Source organism: Alosa pseudoharengus, unplaced genomic scaffold (assembly GCF_046254945.1).
Source record: "Alosa pseudoharengus isolate Yale_2024_CS ecotype anadromous, Long Island Sound unplaced genomic scaffold, YU_APseudo_1.1 YU_APseudo_1.1_scf_20, whole genome shotgun sequence".
Taxonomy (NCBI): Eukaryota; Metazoa; Chordata; class Actinopteri; order Clupeiformes; family Clupeidae; genus Alosa; species Alosa pseudoharengus.
The window spans coordinates 17,922,832-17,946,928 of record NW_027468664.1 but is presented as its reverse complement, the minus strand read 5'-3'; the positions used below and the strand labels follow the sequence as shown (position 1 = coordinate 17,946,928).

General features: G+C 43.1%; 1 protein-coding gene across 4 annotated transcripts; it reads left to right on the top strand.

Annotated features, from left to right (window-relative positions):
• Positions 1-479: 479 nt before the first annotated feature.
• ical1 (islet cell autoantigen 1-like) lies at positions 480-24,085 on the top strand. Of its 4 annotated transcripts, none has more exons than XM_076296754.1 (16): positions 480-980; positions 1,567-1,604; positions 1,837-2,008; positions 8,486-8,558; positions 9,311-9,434; positions 11,853-12,051; positions 13,067-13,192; positions 13,327-13,425; positions 13,917-14,002; positions 15,239-15,288; positions 15,552-15,620; positions 16,434-16,652; positions 18,787-19,149; positions 20,165-20,266; positions 20,722-20,838; positions 21,032-24,085. In XM_076296754.1, the coding sequence occupies exons 2-15, from the start codon at positions 1,591-1,593 to the stop codon at positions 20,835-20,837; spliced, it is 1,812 nt and encodes a 603-aa protein (XP_076152869.1). In that variant the 5' UTR covers positions 480-980; positions 1,567-1,590; the 3' UTR covers position 20,838; positions 21,032-24,085. The 4 variants fall into 4 exon arrangements, with proteins under 4 accessions (XP_076152869.1, XP_076152867.1, XP_076152870.1 ...); XM_076296752.1 differs by having other exon boundaries at positions 21,026-24,085; XM_076296753.1 differs by lacking the exon at positions 480-980 and adding an exon at positions 1,024-1,087 and having other exon boundaries at positions 21,026-24,085.
• Positions 24,086-24,097: the final 12 nt, after the last annotated feature.

Genomic DNA, 24,097 nt, shown 5'->3' with positions numbered 1-24,097 from the left:
AAAGCACATTTAAACACAGCGTTCACTGACCAAAGTGCTGTACAAAATAAAACAAATAAAATGAAAATAGTAAACAGTAAGAGACCTGCAACAGCAGACAGACAGATCAACAGCAAGGACAGCAGGAGACATCAGGTAACTCAGGCTACAGAGTTATATTATGGCAAGGGGTTCGAGAGTAGCCTGACGAGCCAGACCTAGGGTGCGTCTAGATTTCTAGGCTAGTTCGAGAGTTTAATGAATATGAAATGTTATCAACATTTTAAACTTTGTGACAAATTATATATGTTCAATGTATTATAAATGTAGCTGAAATTTAGCTGTGATAGATCATAATAAAACAATAACGACGACAATAGCCTACTAAAATTCCACCTTGCAAACACATCCGCCAGGCGCCAGCCCATCCGCTTTGAGCGCACAACTGATGATCTTGAACACGCCCAGCATCCTGAATCAGCCTCGGCGTCAGAAGGTAAGGTCGGCCACATTCGATGAAGCAGGAAGCTATTTTCTAATTCCAGCTTTTTGGGGGCGTCGTCGTCGTGGTTCAGCAAACAGCTGAAGGTCGCTCTTAGAATAAATCAGCTTGCTTGTTAGTGTGACGTTAAATTGTTTTTGTGACACTGTAGCATTGTTTTTTGTCAAATAGCTTGCTGAGAAGCTAGCCACTTTTAAGTAGGCTATATCAGAACCTTCTAATGTTATGTTAGCAAGCAAGCCAGCTGGCAGTTGCCACAGTCAACGTAGACCGTATCGCTCATTGTCCGTCTAGAGATAACATTGTTTTCATGCAATTGTTAAGTGTTATTTATTGCAACGGAAATAATGTTTGTTACAGTCACTTCGAGTCGGACAAGTAAACTCCGAATCTAGCTAGGCACCTTCACTGTAAAACCTCAAGCCACTTTGGCTTTGGCTTCATCTTCTCATCAGCACTCGGAGGAGGAACCTGTCAGCATTGTCTAGGAAACTAGCAGGTGCGTTCCTGTCTGTTCATGTCCATTTAACTCAGTTGTCGGTTATTGTTGACACGATGTGCATTTACGAAAAGGATTAACCATACATTTTGCCTCAAGACAACACTGTAGGTGATTCTATTTGTTGTAGCGTACATGGCATATGAAAAAGAAAAGACTAATTTATGCTCAATGTTAAAAACAGATAGGCTACGCCACAAATTCACCATTTTAAGGCAGTGGAGACTTAGCGGTAGCCTAACAAAAATCAAGGTTTTCTGGGTATGACTGGAAATGCTGAATTATTCCAATACCGTAGGCCTATGTGTCAGGAACTTAACAGCTGTCAGCACGACATGCTCTTTGTTATCATAAGGGAACATTTGAGATGGGCTTTTTTCTCGTTTCTGTTAAGCTATTTGAGTCTGTCCTTTGAGTTTCATCTGGCGTAGCTGACACATTTGTCTTGATGTCATTCATCAACAGTTGGTAGCCTATCATTTTTCAACAGTTGGTTATTTTGTAGGCCTATTGCTTCTCTGCCTTGCAAATAATGAAATAGCTCTGCTGTCAAAACAAAAACAATTTTCATTTTCCTTCTTGGTAGAGAGAAGCCTGTCCTTTTCCGATTATGGATGGATATGGGTAAGTAGAGGTTTACCATAGCATTATAATATACACCAAATACATTTTTGTTTTAAATGCATCTATAGGGGAAATACACTGAAATTCAATTAATTGTGATATGGATAATACCTGCAACAGCCCTTTCTGTAATGATGTAGAGTGATTAATGTTTTATGATACGTTTTGCAAAAGAAAACATTTAATTTTTGTCATCTCCATATGGGCATCTGGTTTGTGGTCCATCTCTCAGGTTCTCCAGTGATATGTTCAGTGGGCGGGCCGTTCTTGGGGAGGACAGCTCAGTCATGGCCCGCATGCAGAAGAAGTTCTGGAAGACCAAGCAGGTTCTGATCAAAGCCACGGGGAAGAAGGAGGATGAGTATGTGGTGGCTTCAGACGCCGATCTAGATGCCAAACTAGAGGTACGTCCCTAGGAGTATGCCTTGGGTTCAGCAGCACCTTTTTCATTTTTTATTTTTTTTTAAAAGGCTGGTAGTAGGTGAAATAGGTACCCATCACTATTAAATGTTTGTTTGTGCGCAACGTTGTTGGAACATGCTTTGTATGAAATGAGCTGACTCAAGCGGTTATTCATTCAGTCAGTTTTAAGATTTAGACTGAGGGCAGCAAAGGTCAGAGTTAGCAATAGTTGCTAGTGAGATGATATCCTCAGTGCTGTCACTGGCTCAAGGTCATGTAGGCCTAAAGTGTGTTGTCATGTGAACGTTTTGTTGACATTTTCACCCTCACACATTCTTCTGTGGCTGTCAGAAGCACCTCTAAAGGAAAAATATAATGCTTTGGGACATTTGCCATTTCAACAGATTGTTTAAAAATGTTCTGCAAGGCTGTAGGGTGTCACTGTCTGGTCCACATTAGCATTTGTCGTCTTAGATGTGGCCAGGGCGCCATAATTATGCCTCTGGTCTGTATACAGTAGGCCTAACTTCACTAATTATCCACACATTATTGTTGCGAATAGTTCATTGGTTACAAGGAGATATCTGGGTGTTATTTATATAGCCTGATTTCAGACTGTCACCATTGCAAACAGCAGAGAGAACTGATAATCAGGCGTCGTAAGAGTACATGGTGGTCTCACAGTGTGGACTGTGCCTGTAAGCTTTTTAAAACAAGGCCTCTAGTGGTGTTGATGTCTGTTTTGCGACAAGGAGTGAAACAGACAGAGACAATTTGTGTGTGTGTGTGTGTGTGTGTGTGTGTGCTTGTGTAAGTGAGAGTGTGTGTGTGTGTAAGAGAGCCTTATCTGAATAGCTGATTAGAGTATTCCACCCTGTGCTTTATGCATGACCAGCGGCCTCGGCAGAGCGAGCAAGCGAGCAGGAGAGCGAGCCTCTCGTCCTTCTCAGTGCCACGTTGCCACCCCCCCCCCCTCTCTCACTCTCACTCTCACTCTCTCCCCACTCTCACTCTCTCCCCACTCTACTGCCCCAAACAGACCTAATGGGCTTGTAGGCTGAAGTCTCTCTATTCCTGCTTTATTCCCTCCCTGGCACCCTCTCTATACCCTCCCTCTCTCTCCTAACCCCTACCCTGTTTTTGCAGCCTGTGAGAGAGACCTGACACCCGAACCCCTCTTTGTGTTTGGTGTCCGTCTGTGCCCTGTGCTCAGGTAAAGTGATAGGTCCGTGGGTCTCTGTGCAGATAGCTCAAGCTGGTAGACACACACAAAAACACACACATACATATTCTCTCTCTCACACACACACACACACACACACGGGTCTCTGTGCAGATAACTCAAGCTGGGAGACAGACACATACACAAACATATACAATCACACACAAACACACATAGACATAATGTGCAGATAGCTCAAGCTGACACCACACACACACACACACACACACACACACACACACACACACACACACACACATTCACACAGGGACAGACAGAGAATAACAGGCCCCAAGGAGACTCAAAGCTGTCCAGTGTGGTGATTTGGCTTTATCATTTAGAGACTAAGAAAGATCTCAGACTTTTTTACACTATTGTGTAGAAAATGAAAGGGGCATTGTCTGTTGGCTGATTCTGTGTCCTACTCTTTTACACACACACACACACACACACACACACACACACACACACACACACCAGAGGATTCTCCTTCATTGAGGAAAGGGAGGAACACCCTCCCTAAAATTTCAGAGAAAGAAAAAGTGATAAAGTGAATTACTAATCTGATAAATTACTGTTAATATTACTATTTTTAACACTTTGAATTAACAAAATCGTTCCCCTAGGTCAAAATGCCAACAGCACCCCCTATCGCAATTGAAAATTACTGTATGGAGGAGCTTCCTCCTCAAGCCCCTCATTGAAGTGCATTATAAACGCTGTCTATGCTCGGACCCGAGCGGCTCGTGAATCACGTCGTTTTCAATGGCCAAGGGAGGAAGCTCCTCCGTACAGTAATTTTCAATTGCGATAGGGGGTGCTGTTTTTAGCAGCAACGGTGCAAGAACGTTATCTGGAGTCATACAGCTAAGAAGCTTGTGTTGAACGGAAAGCTTACAAGTAAACAGTACAATGGAATGAGAGGACAATATCAAATCTTTTATACATTCAAATACACTGCGAAGGTTAGGATCAAAGCAGGAAGACCAGTTCCAAAAATTCATATTCCAAAACAAGATGGTAAGGCTAGTGTAGGCTACTGAATGCTACATAGTCAGACAAATACTCATGGCTAACTGGTAACGTTAGCACAGAAAACAATCAGCCACTGCTGGCCTGTCACATACGTGGACAGTTCACTTGGTGATAAAACATTTTTTGATTGTTATGCGTTATAATCATCCAAGTTATGCCTTAACTAAACAATTGCTAATTAATGTTCTTGTTGTTAATATGTTCTTGTTTTCACCGTTCTAACTGTATCTTTGGATGGTAACATTGTTAACAGTGTTGGGCAAGTTACTTCAAAATCGAAATGTATTATGCATTACTTATTACTATAATTTTAAAGTAATTTGTTACATTATAATATTACTGTCTCTGAATTGTAAGGCATTACACCCTACTATTGCATTACTTTTAAGTTACTTTCACCAAAATATCTGGAAATATGGATTTGCCATTTGAAATGCAGTTTATTACGCTCAATCATAGTCAGAATTGTGTTAAAAACCGACAAAAGGTCAAAGTCTGGTAAATTGTGATATAAATACTGTAACTCTAAGGCCTAGGCCTGCTCATTAAAATCAATAGAGAGCCTATACTATATTGTAAATCAAAGCAAAGAAACTGTATGTAAGATTGTGGCCAAAACTGGTACTGCAATCACTTTCAAACTACTGTAGAGCGATGTATCCCCTTCCCCTCCCCTCTGACTGGCAGAGCTGGCAACACGGATGCCGAAACACTACTGACTTTGTGATTAGTAGGTGGTGGAGTTAGGTGGAGGGTGGCGCATCAGGCCAAAACACAACATGACAACATCAATATCAGTTGAGGGCTGCAACTCCACTTTTTAAATGACAATATCTTGGCCAGACTACTGTTGTCAGTGATATAAGTATTTGAAATAACATGATTTCTTAATGTCTAGTGACATATCAGGGCCATTTATGATTAATTGAAATACATTTCTTACATGCATAAGACATGTCAAGATGGTGGCCTACTGACCATTTTGGTGCCCTAAGTGAGTGGTTTTGAGTGAGTGACATTTAAATGATAACTCAAAAACCTAAAGTAAAATAAAAGGTATATTATTTACAGACCATTACTGTGTGTTTTTAAACATTCATGCTGTTTTCTTATAAATGGTGCACTGTCACTTTAAGAGCATTGATCTTTACGTTCTCATAATGCCTTTTTGCCAGCTCTTGTTTACAAGCCTTGTTTGTTGAGTTACATTGATAGCACAATATTAACAATAATATGCACAATGTTAAGTTGTTTTAAGCAGCCTTCATTGCTTTGGAAAGTATGCAATAACATGTTGCTTCACATTTCGTTTTGCAAATAAAAGTGAATTATGAGCCTGGTATCCACCTAGCTATCTGAATGGATTATTTTTTGTCAACTCGGCATATCATGTGCTTCATGTAAATGCTTGGAAAACGAATTATTGAAGACCCACCAATTCCATTCTAGCACTACGTGGTGGAGATTGAGAGAACCCAAAAAGTATCAAACTGGCATGTACCATGGTGTTAGTGCATTGTGACTTTTTTCTGCATTTCTATCCCTTTATTCTCTTTAAGTTCAATTGTGAATTCAAGCTGTTCAAGAAGTTCACAGCTCAAAGCTGACATGCACTAGCGTGGCACCACTTTAGATGTTTCATTAAATGACTTGTGCTATTTCGCGAGGCATAGTGAGATCTTTCGGTTTCGCACAAAGTGCACTAACTATTATGTTCACACACACACACACACACACACACACACACACACACACACACACACACACACAAATAATAAACAAAATCATTTCATGAGGGGTCTTCTGCTCTACTGATGTGCTGTGGGCTACTGTGAGACATTCTCTCTCTCTCTCTCTCTCTCTCTCTCTCTCTCTCTCTCTCTGTGTGTGTGTGTGTGTGTGTGTGTGTGTGTGTGTGTGTGTGTGTGTACATGTTGTGATGGGCTCAGGCTAGAACCCTGTTGTTCTGGGCTGATGGATCATTTGGTTCAATTTGATCAGGGGGTACTAAGTGCTCTGCACCTGGAGCTGCCACTTCAGGGTTTCGTGTGTGTGTGTGTGTGTGTGTGTGTGTGTGTGTGTGTGTGTGTGTGTGTGTGTGTGTGTGTGTGTGTGTGTGTGTGTGTGTGTGTGTGTGTGTGTGTGTGTTAAATAGGCCAAAACCGTTTTAGGCATGGCCTTTATTTTAGGTATATAGATAATAGGCAGCCGTGGGCTACTGGTTAGAGCTTTGGTCTTGTAACCGAAGGGTTGACGGTTCGAACCCCGACCAGTAGGCACGGCTGAAGTGCCCTTGAGCAAGGCACTTAACCCCTCACTGCTCCCCGAGCGCCGCTGTTGTAGCAGGCAGCTCACTGCGCCGGGATTAGTGTGTGCTTCACCTCACTGTGTGTACACTGTGTGCTGAGTGTGTTTCACTAATTCACGGATTGGGATAAATGCAGAGACCAAATTTCCCTCACAGGATCAAAAGAGTATATATACTTATACTTACTTAATACAGCCAGTGAGATTTCCTGTCTCCTATGATCATAGTGTGGTCACACACAGGTGTGTATTTGCAAAAGGCCTCAGCAGAGCTCACTGACCCCTATTAAAAAGGTTGAGTAGGTGCAACTCGTGTGTGTATGTGTGTGTGTGTGTGTGTGTGTGTATGAGTGTGAGTGTGTTTCCTACGAAAGTCTAGAGAGAGTGGTTAATCAGTAATCCGTAGATGCTGTTCCAGTGAAATAGGTCCTACTTGAAGTGTGTGCGCACAACCACAGACAACCCCATAGCTAAGAGCATGACCATAAACAAATAAAAAAACAGATTTAATGGATTCCATTTTTCTGTTAAGTGTACAACATGGCAATCTCCTCCACGTTGTAACACTGTGATGGTAGACAACAGTATCAGTGAATGGACCATATGTTGTATATGCACTATACATTTGTACTGCAGATGCGCAATTAAATCTGTTTGCAAAACAGCACAATACCTAAAATGTGATTTAGATTTACCGTCATTATGAAAGTCTTGTTCTGTCCAAGGTCAGTCATGTTCCTTAGCCTGGGTGTTCCCATGCTGCCTTGCGCGCGATTTGATTCACGCAGCCTGGAGACCATGGAGCAAATTTTCGCCTGAGATAGGCGACCAATCACAGAACAAGGGGGAAAGCAAGACGATGATGAGCTATGCACAGACGCATTTGATAGACATCCGTGGCACCCAATAAACGGATCTGGGCATTTTTTTCAAATACGAGAAAATTAACGTTTGGTTCCCAGACCACGTCTCATTGAGAAGTGGTGGCGCTAGCCAGGCTACATGTTCCTAATTGTTGCCCAAGAAACGGATTCCCATGACCTTGATGTAGTGACCTCAGCCACTCTTCTCTCTCATGCCATCTGCTTGGTGACATGTAATGAGATGTACCAATTAGATGTGTCAAGTTCTGGGTTTTTCCATGTTTAACCATATTAAATGCAACCGGCAGGAAGGTCAGGTAAAGGACGTTTTTCCATGGCTCTAAAAAGCAAGCAGAGACAACACACACACACACACACACACACACACACACACAGACACAGACACAGAATTCTCTGCTCTCAAGGTTAGCTCTCACTCTCACAAGTGAGATGTGATTTGTTGCCATGACAATGAGGCTGCCATGGAAAGCACACCAAGGCTGGTATTTTTTCCCCTTCTTTTTTCGTGCCACCACTATGTGATGTCTGGGTTTTTCAGGAGCATACAGACAGACAAATAAAAAGAGAGAGAGAGAGAGAGAGACAAAGACAGATAAAGGCCGAGAAAGCACTCAAACAAAGGTTGTCTGGCGAGCCAGGCTGTTATCTCGATGCTCTAAATGGGCACGAAGTCCCTGTCTGCTGTCCTTCATCCGCACAGTGGCAAGCTGAAGGACTCTGTGAGGTAGACCTTCCTCCTGCTGTGTTAATAACCATCCAGTCTATATGCAGATATAAACTGCTTATGGGGGGGCAAGGAGTCAACGACACCACACTGAGCTATTTCTGAGTGTGGATGACTCATGTCAGTATCATCAGTAGTTTTTACACATACTGAGTGTAAAAGTGTGAAGATGAAGGACTTGTTTTTTTTTTATAATGACTGATGAGAATTTCTGTTTTCTCCTGTGTGTGTGTGTGTGTGTGTGTGTTAGAGAGAGATTGTCCACACATGCATCATATGGGTCTTCTTTCTCTTTCTTTGTCTTTAGTTCTTTCGCTCAGTGCAGAGCACATGCACAGAGCTGCTGAAGGTGATTGAGAAATACCAACAACGAATCACACGTGAGTGTTGAGACACACACACAAACACACACACACACACACACAAACACACACACACACTTGCCTGCTTAGTCACTAGACTAGAACAAAGGGAAGCTCTGAAGTTGTCAAGCAGGCAAAAGACATGCCAGTCAAGCCAGTTCTCCAGCAGGCAGCATTGTCTGAAAGGCATCTATTTCCTGGTGGACTATTCCACATGGCCCTGCCATGGGCTCTGTACTCTTCTTCCAAGTGTAGCACTTCCTCATGTCAGGCATGAGGCAGCTCAGAGATATCCACGGGTGCCCTCATCACTCATTGACATCAGGTACCGAGGGCAAAGATTAGGAGGCAAAAGTGTGCAAGTTTACACTAAAAGTTTACGCAGAATTATAGCTGCACAATTTGGTGGAAAATACTTGATTGCGATTTTGCTAACATACATTGTGATTGCGATTTGATTTGCAATACACTTTTTGAAAGTCAAGCTTCAGATCAATGTTCCAGATTTCGCTTCAAGTTGGGCCACTTGTGATTGGTGAACATGCCTGGTACATGACAAGCACAGCACTCCTGTTAGATGAGCTTCACCGCCTGTCACACAAGGAAAACGACATGACATTCATTGTGCAGCCCTACTCTGAAAAATAAATAAGTAGGGTAGACCATAATGTATAGAAAATACACTTTATATAGTATAGACAAATGTCTTGGTGGATGTATATGACTTTGGGAACCTCTTTCTTATGTTGTGTGTTGACCTTTCACCCAAGATCTGTCCCAGGAGGAGAATGAGTTGGGCCTGTTCCTGCGTTTCCAGGCAGAGCATGACAAAACCAAAGCGGGCAATATGATGGACGCCACCAGCAAGGCCCTCTGTGCCTCAGCCAAGAAGAGGTTTGGGTTATTATATACAGTATATGTATATTGTATACATTGTGTGTGTGTGTATTTATAATACAATGCATACTGTATGCATGTATGTGTATTTATAATACAGTACACACACACATACACACACACATAAACACACACACACACTAGGTCATTTTTAGCACCTATAGGACCACACTATAAATGTGGATGAAGTATGAGATCTCTTCTCTTTCTCTAAATGACAATTTACACCACAAGCAAGACATACGCAAGAGTGAAACATAAATATATCAGTTTATGTGTTTGTCCGTGTGTTGTTCTATGTATACGCTATAAATATAAGTGAAGAAGTGAATAGACGGACGGCTGAAAAACGTTTCCAAAAGAAAACGACGCCCTGGTTTAAATGAGCTGTAAAACTTAAGACGTTAATCAACGTTGTTTGGCTTAGGTGTTCAGCTGTTGCATCAGGTTTGTGGGAGAGCTCTCTGTCTCTTCCTGTCCTCAGTTTCTCAAGCGCCATGACTCACCATGCAGGGTTTCTGGTGTATCTCAGTGACTGTGCTGTTATCTGCTCAGATCGGTCGCGCTGCTTGTACTCGTGGGAGCGCTGTAATACGAGCAGGAGCATTGATACTCTTCATGTTGTGCATGCCGGCAGTGTGGGCCTGCTGTGTGTGTATGTGCGTGGGGGTGTGCGTGTGCGTATGTGTGTGTGTGGGAGCTGCTGGTTCTTGATCCAATCATTTCCACATTTAAAAGAAAGTGGTGTTCCATCTGACTTGAGGAGACCTCTGTGTCTGTGGCATCAGGCTATAGTCCTTATTAACCTTGTTCAATGTGACTGTGAGGCTGTAATGCTCTTAGGAGCATCGCCACGACAATACAATAAATAAAGCAGTATAGAGTAGTTTAAAATAGGGTTGCAAAGGGGCGGAACATTTCTGGTAAATTTCCAGAAACTTTCCGGGAACTTACCATGGGAAGTTAAGCTGGGGAATTTTGGAAATATTCAAAATTGGAAACTATCATGGAATTAAAGGAAATTATGGGAATTAATGGGAATTTACGGGAATTAACTGGGAATTTTGGGTAATTCATACAAACTGTTTCATATACAAACATTAACATTTTGTTTCGTAATAAGCAGTATGATTTGTATGTTCGTATTTTTGCTTAGCTTAGCATACAAAGCTAGCTAGCATGCTAGCGGGAATCCCATTCTCTGCCTATGGTTTACTAGCGTGCTAAACTAGCAACACTGAACTGCCCAAGATACACCACACCACACCACTCAACAACAAAATCTGATTGGTTGGAACATTTTCCCCCCATGCATATAAACGCACCATAGGTTTCCTTTATGTCTAGCAGCCTATGCCGATTGCTGTGTGCATGTGATTGACATATTAGACTGCAAGATAGGCTTTTGTCCACTACATTTAAGTTCCCTGTTATAGACTAACTTGCCATATTAAAAATTCCCAGTTTATTCCCATTAATTCCCGTTTATTCCCGTTAATTCCAATATATTCCCGTTAATTCCCATGGAAAGTCTCCAACTTAGAAAATTCCCGGAATTTTGCAACCCTAGTTTTAAACTTATTAGTTTTAACTTTTAGTTTTAAGTTGAGCAACCTTTAAGTGCACTATGTCAAGTGTCTATGTAGTGTTTTGTTTAATGGTAGGTTTTTAGCCTCCTGTTGGCCTGATGGTTTAGTCTTTTTGTTGTAGCCATGTGGCTGCAGAGGCCCTTCCGATGTGATCTCAGCACTCTGACCAGTACATTATCAAGATGCTTTTTGTCCAAAGTGACTTACAATGACATCAATAAACATTACATTTGCATTAAAATTAACAGTTTATAGCAATATCAAATTGCTTAAAAAATACCAATATTCTTAGAGAATAGAGTTTGCATAATAACCATAGCCAGAAACGTATACAAACCACAACTGTAAGAAAAAAATAATTAGTGAGAAGATCAGTCTTCGGTGTTGCAGGGCTGGGCACTCTGATGCATGCTAAACTCAAACCGTAAACACACACCTTGTTGCAGTGTTGACCATTGACTGTGAAAGGGCTTTCGTATCTCTATGGTGCTGAGTGACTAGAAGACTTCAATCAAACTAAAAAAGGTGTCGAAAGCACACTCCAGACTTCTGATGCATCATTTTATTGCAACCAATGTTTCGGCTTACACTTTTATCAGGGTCATCGACATGCGACTTTCTGCAGGGCACTAGATTCCTTATTTGCATGTGCAGTATAGAAATGAATGTAATTAAACCCACTTGCAATAGAAAATGACAGACAAATAAACAATAATAAATCAACCAAATGTCCATTAAAAATAATATAAATATATGCATTTGCAATTGAAAACAAATGTGTTTGTATTTATTTGATTTCTCGCTCACTCTCCGTTTCTCTCGTCAGGATGGCCCTGTGTCCCCCTCTCCACCGGATGGAGCAGGAAGTGGAGACGTTCCGGCGGCGTGCCATTGCCGACACACTGCTGACGGTGAGCCGCATGGAGAAGTCCCGCACAGAATACCGCGGAGCGCTGCTCTGGATGAAGGATGTCTCGCAGGAGCTGGACCCCGACACCTACAAGCAGCTGGAGAAGTTCCGCAAGGTTAGCTAGAAGTGTGTCAATCTGTGTCTGACTGTGTGTGTGTATATGTGTGTGTGTGTGTGTGTGTGTGTGTGTGTGTGTGTGTGTGTGTGTGTGTGTGTGTGTGTGTGTGTGTGTGTGTGTGTAAGAGACTGGAAAGGAGAAGGACCATATGGATTTGCGGCTTGTGTTTTGCGGCTCTACATTCGTTAATGGATGCAGTCATCCCACTCGGTTTGATGTGAAATGATTCTGACAGTCCCCTCGATGTGAGATCCCTCTCATGGGCAAACACGGCTCTTCTTTTTTCTGCCTCACTGTTTGCATCTTTTCCCTCTGGATTAGCCAGTTCAGTTTCTCCGCTCAGAGCAAGAAAAGCACAACATAAAGGTCACAACCAAGAGCGTGCGCGCGTGCATGCGTGTGTGAGAGACTATCACTAAGTCTAAGACAAGAACAAACAAGACAATGTTCCTTACAGGTTACCATGTGAACAAAGACCGCTGTAACCACAATTGCTTGCATAACACACAAGCACACTCACAAAGACCTGTGTCTATACTACAGCATATACTTGCATCTTTTTCAACATGACTGTAGTGTAATACAAGTGTAGGGATTTTGTGATGGGAAATGGACTGCATTTATATAGCACTCTTCTACTCGTCAAAGTGCTTTGCCATGTCATGCCTCACATTCAGGATATACAGGAACCTTGACAAAGGCTGACAGGCCGAAACGTTGGAATAAAAGAATTAAGAGATGGAGTGTGCGGCGACAAAGTTTTTTCTTATGCCTCACATTCACCCATTCACACACACACACACACACACACACACACTCATACACCAATGGCTTCCGGTTGTGGAACGACTCTACCTCCTGCACCACTGTCATCTTGTGTGTGTGTGTGTGTGTGTGTGTGTGTGTGTGTGTGTGTGTGTGTGTGTGTGTGTGTGTGTGTGTGTGTGTGTGTGTGTGTGTGTGTGTGTGAGAGAGAGAGACTGACATCCCTGTTCTGTGTGTTTGTGTTCAGGTTCAGGCACAGGTCAGAACGACGAAGGTGCAGTTTGACAAGCTGAAGAACGACGTGTGTCAGAAGGTGGACATGCTGGGAGCCAGCCGCTGCAACATGCTCTCCCACTCACTCTGCACCTACCAGGTACGCACGCACGCACGCACGCACACACACACACACACACACACACACATACATTTTCACCTATAATACATTCAGATATATTCATAGATTAACTCTGACTTAATTCTTTTTTATTTGTGTGTGTGTTTCTTCAGACTACACTCCTGCAATACTGGGAGAAGACTGCCCACATGATGTCTGCCATCCACGAGGCCTTTAAGGGATATGTTCCCTACCAGTTTACCACAATAAAGGTGTGTGTGTGTGTGTGTGATGCTTCCATAAAAAAAGTCCATAAGTTAAATTAGTTCACTGGTTAAATGGGCAAGGATGGTGACTCCTGGCGTGAACAGCTCACAGCCTGGTGTCATCGAGCCTTGCTGGCCATCTGGAGAGTTCTGGAAGCACAGAGGTGCGTTTCCTTGAACAGAGGCAAATTGTTTGCAAATGTTTGCAAACGTTCGCCTATGTTTGAACGCACCTCAGATCAGTCTGAAGTTGTGAGCGATATCTCTGAGCACAACAGCTGGACATTGCAGATCAGCAGCTTTGTGGACCTTTCATGATAAGTTTGTTAGCAATCCAGTCCAGTCTCAGTCCAGATGTTAACGTTAGGCAGCTAGCATGGCAGCTCAGCAGGAGCTCAATGGAGTTGTTTTTATTTTGCGTACAGAATAATAACTAGTCCCACATGAGTCCCATGGATCTGTGACACCTTATCTTGTTTTGTGTTGGTGTTGGTCAGGAGTTGAGGGACCCTATGGACCAGTTAGCAGAGGCTCAAGCAGAGCAGGACAACAAGGAGAAGGCTATGCAGACACAAACAAACAAGTGAGTCTGTGCACACTCAAATACATCACCCACAAATACCCCCCCACACACACACCCACACAGGCGACCACCGACCCCACCAACACACACACACACACACACACACACAATCAGTATACCTGCAGTATACACCCCTCCATTTCCCTCTCTGTCTCATTCTCATGTGCGTGGTGCATGCATCCTCTCTTACTGTCTGCTTCTCTCATCACACGTGTCCTCATTTCATCCTCCACCGCCTCCTTCATGGCATGGTTCATGCCCTCTGTCTCAGTCATGTCTTTATCAAACGAGAGGACATGGTCAGGGCCCTGTGTACTGAGCTGTAAGTGATTCAGCAGAACTGTGTGTGTGTTTGTGTGTTTGTGTGTGTGTGTGTGTGTGTGTGTGTTTCTTTGCTCTGTTTAAACAAGGAAACGACCCGTTTCCCTTATCAAACAGTAGGAAGTGAGTCAGCAGATTTGTGTAGCTCCAGTGCCTCCTTGTCTTCCTCCCCACCCCAAACAACCCTAATATATAACAGGGTTCCCACGGGTCATGGAATTTCTGGAATATCATGGCATTTTGGAAAGTCTATTCCAGACATGGAAAGCCAGGGAATTGTATCATTTAGTCATGGAATAGTCATTCCAGACATGGAAAGTCATGGAATATTAGATCATTTTGAATTCAGAATTGGTGTATATCTGGTTATTAGCTTTATTGCTTGCTTGAGTTGTGGTTAGCCCAACTTTGTTCATTCAATACCCATTTATTCATCTCCCGCTTAAAAAAAAAGCAAAAGATTCTTGAACGCTATGCAACATTATAAAGTAGGTCATGAAAATATAGTTTTTTGTCAGGGGAAGTCAGGAAAAAGTTATGGAATTTTACATTTCACTTAGAGTGGGAACCCTGATATAACCAAAATATTATAACCAATAAAATGCCAGGTGTGCACGAGGTAGCCTGGCGTGCCCCAGTGCCCCAGTCTCAGTGGCCTTCTTCAGGTAGATTAGCGTAGATTACCTTTAGAATAGATCTATAGCATCCCTGCCAGTCTACCCTGAGAGAATCTATCTGTCCATCTGTCTATCTATCGATCTATCTATCTATGTATTGATCTATTGATATATCTATGTATTTGTCTGTCTGTCTCACACACACACACACACACACACACACACACACACACACACACACACACACTTTCTCCCTTTGTTTCCTAACATTGTACACAGCTTGCCTTTGTGTTCTCAGTCTGGTGTCTCTGGAGGAAGAGAATCCTGGAGAGATGGCACCTGACAATGGTAGGCACTCCCACTGGCCCTGAGCCGTGTGTGTGTGTGTGTGTGTGTGTGTGTGTGTGTGTGTGTGTGTGTGTGTGTGTGTGTGTGTGTGTGTGCGTGTGTGTGTGTGTGTGTGTGTGTACTTTAGTGCTTTAGTGTCTGTTTGCGTAAGATCATTTCAACAGAACCTTGCTTGTGTGTTGACCTGGTGGTCGTGTCACGGTTGGCTCATGTAGCTCTATGCCGTGTCTCTGTGTCTGACTGAATTGTGGGTCTCTTCTCAGTCTCCACCCTTGCGTTGGATGGACAGAGTCGGGACAGTGATGGCTCCCTATGCGCCAGCCTGGACTCTGGTAAGGCTGCAACTCTGAGTGTGTGTGTGTGTGTGTGTGTTCATCTCACTCTTTCTCTCTCTCTCTCTCTCTCTCTCTCTCTCTCTCTCTCTCTGGGTGGATGGTGTGTGTGTGTGTGTGTGTGGCTGTGGTGGAGGTATTGTTTCCCATGTAAACACAACCCCTCATATTGCATCAAAGGCATGTTCAGTGTTGTTGTTGTCTGTCTAATCTAGCTGCAGGATTAGAGGCATTAATCGCACTGGCCCATTGACCCATATCTGTAGACACTTTAGCTGTCAGATTAACCCTGATTTGCCTTTTTTTATCTGTGCCTGTGGTGTAATTATAAAAGATCTGTTAAATATGGCTGTAAATTTAACCGAATTTCAATTTCAGAATTTGCTGCATTCGCTTTTGCAAGGATGCTCTTGTTTATGTCTAGTGTTATGAATCCAGCACACCTCTGTGCTTTACAGCGGTAACTGTTAACTGAATTCAAGTAAATATCTTAAAGTTAAAAAAAAATGGATGGTTTCCAAAATCATTCAGTAATGGTGTTAAATAATTGTGATATCTAATATTGACCAAAATAATCAAGATTATGATTATTGCCATAATCAAGCAGCCACACTGTTAAATGTGTTGTGTGCATGCACATATCGGTGTATAGTATTGTATGTTTACATGTTTTGTATGCATTCAGTATATCTGTGTGTATAGGTGTGGAATGAATCATCTCAACATGCTCATCTAATGGATGTTGTTGTTGGTGTGTGTGTGTGTGTGTGTGTCCGTGTGTGTCCATATTAACCCCTCCCCCCACCCTCCCAGCCCTGTTTGAGCTCTCTGGCCCCTTTAGCCCTACCAACACAGATGACGACTTTTTGCTCATGACCCCTGACCTCCCCCTTACTCCGACCCCAGATGCCACACTCACCCCCACCCTGCCCGCACGACTCCCACCGCTGTCCGCTGGTGCTTCATGGGGGTTTAGCCCTCCTCCAGGGGAACAGCTAAAGGCCTCCCCCAGCTCCCAGCTCCCTCACTGGGGTACAGACTCAGCATTAACTTCCTCTTTCTCCTCCGCTTTCTCCTCTCTGGGCTTGCAGCAGTATAACATCATTGCATCATTAGCATACCGTATACATTTGCTGTATCGTGGTATTAAAAAAAAATTTTTAACTGATGGACGTAAAGTGGCTATCAAAAGAGGAAACGTATCAAATATGTTTACCCATCTTCAAGAACACCACCCTAAACCATCCCCAAACCACTCTAAAATGCGCTTTCAAAAAATATTTTCCACTGGCTAAGTTTGTATCTTAAATTTGGTAACTTCTTAGTTACAAGCAGACACACGACAGAGCGAAAAATACAATATACCATGGTAATACCATAAATAGTGATATTTTCAGTGACAATGACTACCTTTCTGTGCTCACCATGATCCGATTAAGGACCATATTCTAGTTATGGCAATATTCAGAATAAGATGTTTCCATGTCCAGCAGAAATGTTAATGTTCCTGTTTACATATTAATCTGCACATTCTGAATAAACCAGCGACGTGCAGTAGAAGTAGTATCTGATTCCGGTTCTTCATCTATCAGCGGTGCGTGGAAAACCTGCTTCTTTGAGCATTAAAGGAATTATCCGGAGTAAAATGCACTTTAGATCAATTTACGGATGATTGGGAGTACATACGTTGAGTTGACATCCAAATCATGTCATTCGGATGTGTTTTAAGAAAGTTCGATGTTACCGTTTTTAGTCAAAACTCGTTAGCGTGGAAGTGAGAAGGGCATATTATTTCGCCGCTACAAAACGCTATTTTTATACCTCTTCTACAGTTCCAAACAACATTACACTCACGTGGTAGTGAGTAGAGGGTCCCTAAAGCCAAACCGAAGTATCCCGAGGTCTTTATGTGGTCGGATAGAGAGTCCAGAATGAATTTCATCAAGCCAGTACCTTTCCGGAAATGTTGTCATCTTTGCTGCCATCTTTAGGGGAAAGTTCACAATTTCTTCGCCGTTTAAAAAAAAAAAAAAACATAGTCCAGTCCATACAACTTCATTTTAATTTCAAAAGAAATACTGGACTATGTTTTATTTTATTTTTAAACGGCAACGAAATTGTGAATTTCCAGAGCACACTTGGCAATTGACTCCTACGGACTTTCCCCTAAAGATGGCAGCAAAGATGACAACATTTCCGGAAAGGTACTGGCTTGATGAAATTCATTCTGGACTCTCTATCCGACCACATAAAGACCTCGGGATACTTCGGTTTGGCTTTAGGGACCCTCTACTCACTACCACGTAAGTGTAATGTTGTTTGGAACTGTAGAAGAGGTATAAAAATAGCGTTTTGTAGCGGCGAAATAATATGCCCTTCTCACTTCCACGCTAACGAGTTTTGACTAAAAACGGTAACATCGAACTTTCTTAAAACACATCCGAATGACATGATTTGGATGTCAACTCAACGTATGTACTCCCAATCATCCGTAAATTGATCTAAAGTGCATTTTACTCCGGATAATTCCTTTAAAATGCTTTCACACGTCGATAAATTCCATCATGACATTGAAACTTTCAGGTTTTAATACAGAAATTGACCTCATCTTCACTCTAGAAGTGCAAACTTTTCACTACGTTTGCCAAGTGTCAGAGCATCAAACCAAGCCACTGAAATTCCTTGCATGAGCATGTACAGACAAGATGTAATATTCCGAAAGGCGCATTTTGTGTTTTGTGTCTTTACGTGCCACAATATTCCTGTTAAAAGAGGCATATGTTAGGGGTGTTTATGCATGTGTGTGACAAAATGGATATCAAATGACAATATTCTGCTTGTGTTTGTCACACACATGCATAGTCTGTATACTGTACTTTTTGTGCTTTTGTACATGCTGCATAAATACCGTACAGTAGATGTGTGCTCAGATACACACATACAGTAAAGCTTGATTCCCCCTGTGATGCTCTCAGCCTCCTGCACCTGCTTTTATTCCATTAAGTTTCCTGTCTCTCTCCCCCTCCCTCCCTCCCTCCCTCTCCCTCACTCCCTCCCTCTCTCTCTCCTTTACTGTATCTACCTTATTCTCTCCATTGTCTCTCACTTTATCTCTCTCCCTCTGTTTCCCTCTCCTCCGCTCTTCTCTTCTCTCCGTGTCTCACAGGTATGAGAGACCTGCTGTTCGACCTGCCCCAGCAGCCGTCCTCTGGACTCTCTGTCGGACCAGCGGGAGCTGCTGGACAGGCGGAGGAGCAGGACGACGAGGCTGACCGCGGAGACCTGTCCTTCCTCCGCGACTTGCTCAGCCCCGGCGGCGCCTCCGCCAGCGACGAGTTCAGCCGCGAGTGGCAGGACGCCTTTGGCTCCTTCGAGTCGCCTCCCACCTCCCTCCCCACGGGTCCCTCGTCCTCCCAGCAGCCCCAGGGAGCTGTGGTCAGCGGGGCGGCCCCCTCCTCGCCCTCCCAGCCCCCCAGCCCCACCGGCTTCCTCCCCTCCCAGCTCCTGGACCACAGCCTCAGCGCCACAGGTCGGTGGGCCAGAGGGGTCAAGGGTTCAGGGTCTTATGATACATGGGGTACGTTCGTAAATTCAATCTGACACACTCTGGATGCTCCGAGAGTGTGAAGCTCTGATTAAATACACGAAAATTCCGAATTTACGAACGGTTAAGAGTGCTCGGAGCGCTTGGAGTGGCAATTTACGAACGCACCCATAATTGCAGATACATGAGGAAGATGGGGTCTGTTTACATTTGTTTTTAGAATGTGTCTTGGGTGATCCGATCACAAGTGATCAGTTTAGACACGTCACAGCGTACATTCAAGGAGTACAGTCAGAGACATTGCTGACAACTTGCGTTCAGATTCCGCTATTGCTAACATCACATTGTCCTGGATGCATCCGAACGCATTAGCGTTTACACTACAAAAGACATGTAGTCAAATGCGTCTCAGACCCCCTCGGCAAGTGTTTTGAGTGATTGTTTATACTTCTAGAACTGACCACTTGTTATTGGATCATCCAAGACAAATGTAAACCGATAGCCTCATGATACACGATTGCAGATATAAACAAGAAAGATGTTGCTAGTGCTATTGGATAAAGATTTCCCGCAGTGGTTGATCAACAACTAATCCTAATCAACATTATACAGTATATAAATATTATACAATGTGACGCAGGATACAACAGTGCACAATTGCCTTGAGACAGTTGCAGCACTCACTTCACAGACACTCCTTCACTCTACAGCATACACTGCCCAAAGCCAATCAAGGCGAACACTTTTTTATAGTCTTATGATGGATGGATAGTTCGTGCCTTTTTATTGTTTGCACTTGTTTTTTTGTTTTTGTATTGAGAATGCACATGGTCAGGATTTGTTATTTCACTATGTTATATTATAACTCACTGGGAAATATTCATGGAACATGTTTTTACGACTACCTGTGTTCACTACACTTGTTGTGTGTTCACTTCTCGTGCACATGAGGATGTTGAGGATGCGTGATGTGATGTTCATCTCTCCCTCTCTGTTGTAGGCTGGGCCACTCCACCCATGTTCCAGGCGGCTCCCCTCCAGGCTCCGTCTGCTGCAGGCCTGGCCACAGCCCCCCAGAGCAGCCCCCGAGCCTCAGCCAGCGGTAGGGGCCTCTCAGGGAGCTCTGCTCTGTTCTGCTCTGCTGTGGAGAGAGTTGTTGTTGTTCGTTGTATGATCTTCATTTAGTGTTATTTAAAACAGACTTGTGCGTGTGCGTGCGTGCGTGCGTGCTTGTTTGTTTGTGTGCGTGCGTGCGTGCGTGTGTGTGTGTGTGTGTGGAGAGGGGAGGGGGGGCAGTTAGGCATACCACATCCGGTTCTGTGTGCCGTTGGCAACCCGGGTTTGAATCTGACCCGTGGTCCTTTCCCAACCCTTCTCCAGTCATGCACTTCCAATCATTTCCTGTCATTCTCTACTGTCCTGTCAAAATTAAAGGCAGAAAGCAACAACAATGAGAGTGTTGTGAGTGTGATGTGAAATTAGAGCAAGTGAAGTGAAGTTGGATCTTGCTGATAGTGTGTGTGTGTGTGTGTGTGTGTGTGTGTGTGTATACTGTAGCTCCAAAAGGTGGTGCACGGGACATGTCGGCCTGGTTCAACCTCTTTGCTGATCTGGACCCACTGTCAAACCCTGACGCCATTGGACGGTCTGATGAAGAACTCCTCAATGCTTGAGGTATGTGTGTGTGTGTGCGTGTGTGTGTGTGTGTGTCCATTTGTTTGGTTACACTGTATTTGCAAGTACGGTATATGTGTAAGAACATGTTTATTGAGATTAAGTAGGAACTGTGTGTGTGTGTGTGTGTGTGTGTGTGTGTGTGTGTGTGTGTGTGTGTGTGTGTGTGTGTGTGTGTGTGTTGTAGTCGTAGATGTGAGAGGAGTTCCTGTGGCGTCGTGGAGTTGGAGCTGCTGCTGTCTGAGCCTGAGTGAGAGTGAAGAAAAGCTACGCCCTGTGCAGTCCCACGAGTGTGTTTGTGCACGTCACAGCTGGAGACGCGTCGCTGCTGTTCACCCGCTGCCCGCCTGAATAAAAACATTCTGAATGTTCTGGAGGGGCTGCTGGTGGACATTCAGGCTGTGGGTGGACCACAAACAACAACAACAACAACAGCATCAAAAAAACACATCATGAATGTCATGAGTCTGGAGGTCTCCAAACCACTCTGGGCTAAATCTTAGTTTCTCTCTCTCTCTCTCTCTCTCAGCCTGAAACACACATACAAAACACACAATACGCATACAAAAACCCATTCTCTGTCCTTTTTATCTTTTATCTGTCTATCTCCGTGTGTGTGTGTGTGTGTGTGTGTGTGTGTGTGTGTGTGTGTGTGTGTGTGTGTGTACCCCTATGTATTCTCCAAACTCTAATGGAAACAGACTATTTATCACTAATGAAATTAAAATATATTTATTCCTTGTTACATACAGATAACTAGATGTAGAAAAAAAAAACATACAATCTAACAATCTATGTTTTGTATGAGCAGCACATTTTTGATGAGGCGTGGAAGGTATTGGGTGCTAATCCTCTCACTGGAGACGGATTGAGAGTCCTTACAAGGGACTGGTTTGCATGTATTTATATGGCTCTGTGGTCTGCGATATTGCGTTTTCACTCTGCCCTGAAACGGGGCAAGGAGAAGGATGTATTTTTAGAGATATGCAAGTGCGCTGATGTGAGTGCAGTGAAACACATTTATTTCTGTCCTCAGAAACATATTCTTATTATAATAGCCCCTCAGTACTAAGAGAGACACTAATCATCAGCTGCCGTCGAATCGCTAGTCATTACTGCTAGTTGGAGAGAGGGCATTAGAACGCATTTGTTGTAGAGTATCTTCTGAAGTATATCCAAAGCAAAACTGAAACTCTGTCCTGTGCCATCACAGTAGTGATCCTCACAGTCTGTTAGTGCTCTCTGGCTGTGTGGAAGCTTTATTTAGAAACTCCTCTCCAAATTCAGTCACATCCCATTGCTAGATGACATGGAAACGTTACTAGTCTTACAGAGGGAGCTGGTTTTGTTATACCAAGGGAATGGAATATGCAATACCTTTAGTGAGATGATGTTAATAGCCATTATCGGTCATTATTGGTCATCACCTGTCTAGAGCATAAGAGAGGAGTTAATCTGAGCTAGACTTTTACTCTACTGTGTCTGTGGGAGTTGATGGACAGGCAGTTGCCTAAGAGAATCGTTCACCTGAAGGAGTTGTTGAATGAAGGCTTGTACAGGTCACCGGATGAAATCGTTTTTTTTTCCCCGCCTCACATGAGTCTGGACTTGGATCAGTTATCTACATTTGCTGAGCACTAACTGAATGCTCACCTTTATTGCAGCTACAGGTCATTTTGTACATATACAGTAAGTTTCCATAGAAATGTTCAGTGGCCCAGTCGCACCACTAGATGAATGATTTCACATACTACTGAATGGTGTTCTACTGTGCAGAACAGAATGTCTCTGGCTAAGGGACATTGGAGGGGAGGTGTTGTATACAGGGACAGGAAGCTTTTTGGGTCAAAACCACTGTTTAGTCGTGTTTTTGGGACATCACTGTCTCTGCATTCTGGACTTGATATCATCTCGTTTTCTGAACTATTTTTCCGTTTTGTATGGGATGTTGTTCATACAGAACACATTTTCTAGCACCAGGCTTGATTGTTTGGGTAATGGTAACTGCTTTTGTTTTGTTGTTTTTTTTCCTTTAATTCCAGACACTGAAAGAATGTATTCTGCACCAATCATAATGCTTGATTCTTTGATTTTAATATTACTATGCCTTTTCTGTATAACAAAAAAAGATGCAATGTCAAAATGTGGTTGGATGAGAACTGGACAATGTGAGTCAGGGTGTTTGATATCTAATAAACTATGTAATGTTTGAGTAAGTGTGTATCTGTGTGTGTGTGTGTGTGAGAATACAGTTGTCTATGTGGTTGAAAGCCACCTATTTCTGTGTAGTGTTCAGTTCCATTCTGTTTTTAACAAAGGCAACAGCAGTAGTCTCATTTCATATCATTTGGCTTTAATATTTGTTATAACAGCCATTTGTCCTTTTTTTTGTTAAACATTTCTCTGATATTTCATACATTTTAAGGCAATGTACAGTACAAATTTATCTTCTATGTTTTGCCTATTTTCCACTTTTGTGTCCACACAAACTTTGTCTCAAGGAAGAGTAATGAGGCTCACAGTATGACGCAGTGGCGTAATATACAGAATAAAAGATGCTACAACAGCCATCCTCTCTTTCCCAGGTCATCCTTCCATCCCAATCCCAAACCACCTTCTTCCTTCAGCAGGTACCATAACACCAGAGTGACGAGAATGCTGTAAAATTAACGTTCATTGAGTTCAACGCAAGAACCTTAAATTGTTGCGAAACGAAATCTTTTGTTAGAATGTACAAAATCCCCCTGCTAAAGGCCTCCCCATCCAATCCTGTAATATGATTTAAAACATACCTTTCAACACATCTCTGGAAGATACCCCCTCAAATTTAAAGTGATTCTCATCTCTTTCAGAAAAGGGCAGTAATGGTAAGCATTTACAGTGCTGCTTTGGAAACTCCTTCCGAAAATGGAGGCACTGTGTTTTTTTGCAATACATGGAGGGATGTTCAATGTGGAACCATTTGCAGATTAAACGTTCAAATCTAGGTTTTAAAGAAATGGCCCACCCATGCAGGAGGAAGCAGGGAAAAGCTTTCAAACAGGATGCAGCTGCCCCTCCTTCCAGAGTGTCATCTGAACATGGGATGGCACAGTCTCTGCTGAAATGAGCTGGATGTCTTAAGCTACCGTTGTACATTCATGCCTGCCATTCACATACATTTTCTATTTACTTAATGTTTAGTTGTAAAGCGATGATTACTCTTATTAATGGGTCCCTATGCAAGACACATGTAGCCTAGCTAGCACACTCACAAGCC